Consider the following 7,319-nt stretch of genomic DNA (forward strand, 5'->3'; position numbering starts at 1 on the left):
ATGTAAGAAAAACTAAATACATAGTAATGTAGAGTACATGTACACTGTAAGAAGACCTCTACCAAAATTAAAGTTCATGATCCATAGGTTAAAGGTTCTGACTCCAGGATGAGGCTAAATCTTCATACTATATAGTATATATATGTGTAAAACATTTAAATAATATCTTCTTTAATGCTATTGATACTAAATTGAAAATGAATAGATATTTAGAAGGGGTAGATTTCCCTTTTCAAAAATTGTAAATTTGATGATCCCAGGAGATAATGGTTTTTTTCCAGGGTGGTGCGAACATTATTTGAAAGACTTCTTTATGTTTGTTGTTATGGTATAAACACTAACTGCGTATTTAGGAAAAGCAGTAAAGGATGTCACAGTACCAAAATTATGAATTTTGCAACCTTTGGATTTTGACTATAAGACAGGTCCAAATTAGTCATATCTTGTTAATATTTCATCAGTATAGGCACTATCAAGGGCATCTAAGTTTTAAGAACACATATTGTTTTATACTGTTGCTAAATATTAGAATTTAGCTAAGATATGCAGAACAGAATTTCAAAGCCCATGGCATTAATGATGATTTTAACTAATACTTATAGGTGACCAAGAAGGCATATGGGCTTCTTGTTTACTTCTTCCCCAGAACCACAAGGCCAATATCAACAAAACTTGACATAAAGCATTGTAGTATTGAGAATGTAATCATACAATTGCATGTTAAGACAAAAAAAATTATACAGGAATATCTAGTGTACTTTAATTTGACACTGTATCTTAATTTTTATTGATAAATGCATATAAAGAGATATGTATATATAGAAAAAATCAATCATTAGAGAAGATATATACTGTAACTACAACAACAAAAAACATTCTGAACCTAATTCAATCACAATATTGTCCGACTTATCAGTGATCATGGGACCTACATTAACATCGAATTAATTAAAGGAGTAATGTTACTTTGACATAAATTGAATTTAATGTTAGGAACATTTGGTTGTGAAGCTGACCTGGGATGAAGCCAGATTAAACTTCAAAGTTTATGCAAAATTTGCAGTTGACACACACAGCAAACCCAGTGGAATTATGACAGCTCACTCGGGAGACTGAGCCGTTCACTCAGTTTGAAGTGTCAAGCTTTCATTTGGGATGATATTGAAAATATGCATTACAGATCACACGTTTCTAATGTTTTAAAACACAGTTACTTCTATAATGTGATGTTTATTTCATGTACTTGATTACAGTCATTTCACCTGAAGCCCATGACCCTACCCACAACCTTCCTCGAGTGTCCACACTCAACCCGTTAGGCTGACCCTTCAGTTCAGGGTTGTTCACACATCTCAGGAATCGTCCATTCTGATCAAGAATGTGTAAACATTGGTTGTTGGGATCTGCCACAATGATGTGACCCATTGAATCTGTCACTATCTGTCTTGGACTGAATGGTCTCTTTCTTCCAGGTGGTCTGTCGTTGTATCGGAATCGGACTTTGCCTGTCTTTCCCACTGCTACCACTGTGTCTGAATTTTGATCAGAAGTCACTATGTCGCCATTGTCATTCTCTTTCACATTCACTAAATAGTCACCTTGATAGATTGGATAGCCATGCTCATCTTTATCTATTTCCTGTATCACTCTATCTTCCTGATAACGAACAATTTTGTGATGGCCATAATTAGTGGTCACCATGCTGACCAGAATGTCTCCTGATCTGGTACAACATAGTCCCATTGGATGCCAGCCCCTTGGTGTGGTGATCAGTGTCTCTGTCTTTCCGTGTCTGACAATATTCACTGTTCTACTGGCACCATCACTGTAAATCAGATCCCCCTGTCTGTTCACTGTAATATCATTCGGAAGCTTACTAAATGGATTTATCACAGTGTCTTGTACAGTACCATGCATGTCGACACAAATTATCATATTGTCTGTTCCGTTGATCCATGCTCTGTCTGACCCGACACAGACTAATCTACGTAAATTTTTCACATTTGTTGGAATGCTTGCAATCACTTTGCTCTCCTCTAATAATCCCCTAATCGTTAAATCTTTCATTTTTTTTGTTTTTGTCCATTGAAGTGTAGCCTTGTATTCTCCTAAATCTAGACCGAGTTCTCTCCCTTGCACTGCATTTGTTTTGAGAGAAGGCGAAGTTAAATCGGGAACATCTGGGATGGTTCTGAATTCATTTAGTTTGGATTTGTAGAAATTAACTTTGGACACTTCGTTAGACTTCAGGATATCTTTGTTTTCTTGAACAGTCTGGATCATACGAAAACTCTGACCTCTAAGCTTAGACTGGTATGAGTTTAGAGTGGCAATGTCCTCATCCCGGTTTGACTGGATCAGAGATTCTAGAGCGTCAAAGATGTGGTCTACTTGCAGGTGCCATTGCTTTCTTTCATTCTTAGCTTGTTGGTCTAAATCAGAAGTACAGGATACAGATTTGTTGATTTTCTTTTCAGCAACTTCATCATATGCCTTGCTCTGAAGAATAATGTCTTCAATTTCTTTCGTTTCTCTTTTAATGGTTTCTTTCTTTTGGACAATACTGTCTGCCATGTCCACGATATCGTGACCTTTGTGATTAGGACCCATGACACATTTCATGCAGACCGGGACATCACACTGCTGACAGTGACCCTCGCATCTCTGGTGAAAATGAGATGTACACTGAGGGAACACCGGCTGTACTGTGCGCTTTGTGAAAGGAGCGATATCATGTTTCAGGGACTTCAGATTTTTTACGTGTTTGTTAATGCAGTCTTCACAAAGACTGACTTGACAACTGTTACAGAATTGTTGAACGGCCTTGACACAAAGGTCACAAGTGATTAGCTCCTGTGCCTGGATTAAAGTTGTAGCGCTAGCCATTTCTTTTTCTACATTTTGGACTTGACTGTGAAAAGAAGAATTCATATGTTTACAGTCTTGAAAATTAAGTTTATGAAATTATTAGTCCCATACCGTCGAAGTGTACTTTAGGTTTGCATTCCATCCGTCCGTCAGTCCGGTAAATCAGGTGTTTTTGTTTTTGTTTTTTGTTTGTTTGTTTTTTTGCATTTTTCTCTGTTCTTGTAGATACTTGTTTCATATTTGGTACATTACTTTGTCTTTTAAAACAGGTTATAGATCAAGTTCTAATTTCATCTCGATCTGTTGATTTTTCACAAAGTTGTGTCCCTTTATGGAGCGCCAAATTAACATAAACTCAAATAATTGACGATATCTTCAATTATTTGAAGATATCATCAATTCATTTGATGCGCGCAACAATTGAATTAAAGATCTCTTCAAATAATTAATGATATCTTCAATTCTGAATTATTGCGCGCATTAATTGAATTGATGATAGCATTAATTCTTCAACTGAATTGATGCGCACTTCAACTGAATTAATGATCTCTTCAAATGAATTAATGATATCAACAATTGAATTGATGCGCGCTACAATTCAATTGAAGAGAGCAATAATTGATATAATGCGCGCATTAAATCAATTGATGAGAGCAATAATTGAATTGATGCGTGCATTAATTCATTTGATGAGAGCAATAATTGATTTAATGCGCGCATTAATTCAATTATTGCTCTCTTCAATTGAATGAATGATATCTTTAATTCATTTGAAGAGAGCAATAATTCTTTTAGAGAGAGCAACTATATAATTAAAGATATCTTCAATTCAACATATCCATAATTGAATTAATGATATCTTTAATTGAATTGTTGCTCTCTTTAAAAGAATTAAAATGAATTGAAGAGAGCAATAATTGAATTAATGCGCGCATCAAATCTATTATTGCTCTCATTAATTGAATTAATGCGCGCATCAATTGAATTGAAGAGAGCAATAATTGAATTAATGCGCGCATTAAATCAATTATTGCTCTCATTAATTCAATTGATGTGCGCATTAATTCAATTGATGAGAGCAATAATTGAATTGAAGCACGCATTAATTCATTTGATGAGAGCAATAATTGATTTAATGCGCGCATTAATTCAATTAAAGAGAGCAACAATTGAATTGATGATATCTTCAAATAATTAAAGATATCTTCAATTATTTGAGTTTATGTTAATTTGGCGCTCCATATCCCTTAAGCTTAGAAAATTAGCATGCATTATCAATTTTCCAGATTTTTTGTGCTTGCAGATACTTATTTACAGATCAAGTTTGAATTTTGTTTCGATCCGTTGATTATTATTATTGATATTCAGTTGATTTTTCACTAAGTTATTGCCCTTGGACTTAGAAAAATAGCGTGATTTCCGGACTTTTTTTTGGTTGTGCTTACAGGTATTCACTTGCTTGTCGTAAAAGACGACTGAATGAGGAGGTCCTTCGGATGACACAAAAAAAAAAAAAAAAAAAAAAACAACAAAAATCCCCCAACAAAAACCCACACAACGAGGTCCCGTGTCACAGCAGGTGTGGCACTATAAAGATCCCTCCCTGCTCAATGATCATAGGCGCCGAGCATAGGCCTAAACATTGCAGCCCTTCACCAGCAGTGGTGATGTCTTCATATGAGTGAAATATTCTTGAGAGGGACGTTAAACAATATACAATCAATCAATCAATCATTTGATATTTGGTATATTGCTTTGCCATACATGTAACAAGTTACTGATTAAATTTGAATTTTTTTGTTTTCGGTTCTAGAAAGATATTGAGAATTGTCAGATTTTAAAAATTAATGGAATATGTTTAACTTCTTGATAACTTCTATTCCGATTCTTTCAAAGTATGAAGCATCATTGGGACAAAGGGAACATAAATTGTAAATTTCAGGACTCCTGAGGGGCGGAGCAAAAACTGTCAATTATGGACCAGTTTTCAAAAAATTCATGTCTACAACCACACCTGGTTATTGATTGATTGATGTTTTCTGCCACACTCAACAATTTTTCAGTTATCTGGTGGCGCCCAGTTTTTATTGGTGGAAGAGAGAACCCAGATACAATGTACCTGGGATGAGACCACCAACCTTCCGAAAGTAAACTGGGAAACTTTCTCACTTACCGGCGCTAGCGGGATTCGAACCCACGCCGACAGAGGTGAGATACCGTGTGATTTTGAGCGCGATCGGCCACGGAGGCCCCGCTACACCTGTGTAAGAAAAAAAAAAAAGAATAGTAATGTAGACCAGGAAGACTTCTACCAAAGTTATAAATTTCATGATCCCCGGGGGTAGAGCTTCTGACTCCAGGAAGGGGCCAAACTTGGTATTTACAGTGTATATGTGTATAACATCTAGATGATACATTTTTAATGCCAGTGATACTAAACTGATATTGGATATTTAGAAGGAGAAGGTCAACCTTTACCAAAATTGTAAATTTCATGATCCCAGGGGGAAAGGGTTGAGCAAAAATTATTTTAATGATTATATTTTCTTTATCATTTGAAATTCTTCTCGAAGTTTGCTGATATGGTATTATAGAAACTAAATGCATATTTAGGAAAAGCAGAACAGATGTACCAAAGATGTGTATTTTGCAACCCCAGGGTATTGATTCAAGCATGGGTCCAACTTAGTCAAATTGCGTTAATATATATAATATTATATAAAGCATTCCATCATTATTGGCACTTTCGAAGGCATTTAAGGTGGGTCCTTAGTCCTGGATTTTGGGGGTTTAGGTAGCATTTTTTGTTTGGAATCAATAAATTAACATTCAGTGTAATGAAAAAATACAAATTAGTTAAGAATTTCCATATTAATTTTCATTACAGACACTATATTCACGTCAGGAAATGTTTTTCTAGATTTCTTGTGACTAGTGATATTTATAACTAATACTCAGGTGACCGATAAGGCCTGTGGGACTAGTGATATTTATAACTAATACTCAGGTGACCGATAAGACCTGTGGGACTAGTGATACTTATAACTAATACTCAGGTGACCGATAAGACCTGTGGGACTAGTGATACTTATAACTAATACTCAGGTGACCGATAAGGCCTGTGGGACTAGTGATATTTATAACTAATACTCAGGTGACCGATAAGACCTGTGGGACTAGTGATACTTATAACTAATACTCAGGTGACCGATAAGGCCTGTCGCCCTGTTGTCTTGTGTTTACAAATGTTCATTTCATATTTGGTACATTGCTCTGCCATACATGTATATATAACATGTTGCAAACTGTAGTTGATTTCCGACCATTCCAATTCTGGTTCCCCAATTCCCCCCTTTACCACAACCTACATAATGAACTTTGAATATTGTTGCGGTCCAATAATTTTGCGACCGGTAGGAGACTATGTATTGCTTACGGAATGCGTTTTAGAATTACACTTGGATGTATTTATATATAATTTCTTTCTCTCTGCTTGCAAGTGATGTATACAGTTTGATACACTAGACACTCGGGTTCGTAATTTCCATTGACATTGCTTACAACTGACAGTGTAACCTGATGTTGTCCAAGGTTATGTGGACAAATTGTCAGTGGCACGGTCGTCGTTGAGACGGTAAAGAACCATTACTACTACTGCCTTGACCGTACATTTAGTATCAATCGTGCTTTGAAAAAAGTCATTATAAAATCACTTACCATCAACATACAAAACTGTACATATGTATTCTGCATTTTTGATTGTCTTCTGTATTCCATAGAATCTCCTCCCTCGTCACATAATGCACATGAAAAATTTCCAGATGATGTTTATTCGTAATGGATGTCCATTGTGATGAAGCGCTCAGGTGTTTGAATTTTTAAAATTCAGCTGTGTACCCATGGTATGCCCTAAAATGGTGTATGATATTTCACACTTCAATGAAAGCCAGCAATGTGATATCGTATTGTAGAAAGCTGTCATTAAACTTGCAACTTAGTACGAGTAGCTGTCGTAGAGTGAATTTAAAATAAATTTTATTACAATACCAACTCAAATAAAAAATGTAATGTTAATCAACAAATACCTTTATCAAAAGTTATTTCAAAGCTGACACTGTTACGTCGACTCAGCCTAGAAGAGCTAGTGTATATCATTACTGACATCCACACGACTTCAGCACTTCGTTTGAAAACTGAGAAATTAAGTTGTTTTAATGTAGCAAACGTATTTCCTATTTTCCTATTGCAATTGGTTGTCGTTCGTCGTGCGTTAACAATTGAACAATTTTAACTTCTTGATAACTCAAATTCTTTTTAAATTTGGTATGAAACATCTTTGGGACAAGGGGGACATAAACTGTAATTTGAGGACTCCTGCACCCCTGGGGCATTGGGGCGGGGCAAAAACTACCTAATATTGACTAATTTTTAAAAATCCTCTCATTAACCAC

The 7,319-nt window shown here is 35.6% G+C and overlaps 1 protein-coding gene across 1 annotated transcript; it reads right to left on the minus strand.

Moving 5' to 3' along the window:
* Window positions 1-588: 588 nt before the first annotated feature.
* On the minus strand, window positions 589-6,716 carry LOC125649730 (E3 ubiquitin-protein ligase TRIM71-like). Its single transcript, XM_048877444.2, has 2 exons — window positions 6,586-6,716; window positions 589-2,911 (listed from the first exon to the last, which is right to left on the minus strand). Exon 2 carries the CDS (start codon window positions 2,884-2,886, stop codon window positions 1,231-1,233), a length of 1,656 nt encoding a protein of 551 aa, XP_048733401.2. The 5' UTR covers window positions 2,887-2,911; window positions 6,586-6,716; the 3' UTR covers window positions 589-1,230.
* Between the last annotated feature and the right edge of the window lie 603 nt (window positions 6,717-7,319).

Source organism: Ostrea edulis, chromosome 5 (genome assembly GCF_947568905.1).
Source record: "Ostrea edulis chromosome 5, xbOstEdul1.1, whole genome shotgun sequence".
Classification (NCBI taxonomy): Eukaryota; Metazoa; Mollusca; class Bivalvia; order Ostreida; family Ostreidae; genus Ostrea; species Ostrea edulis.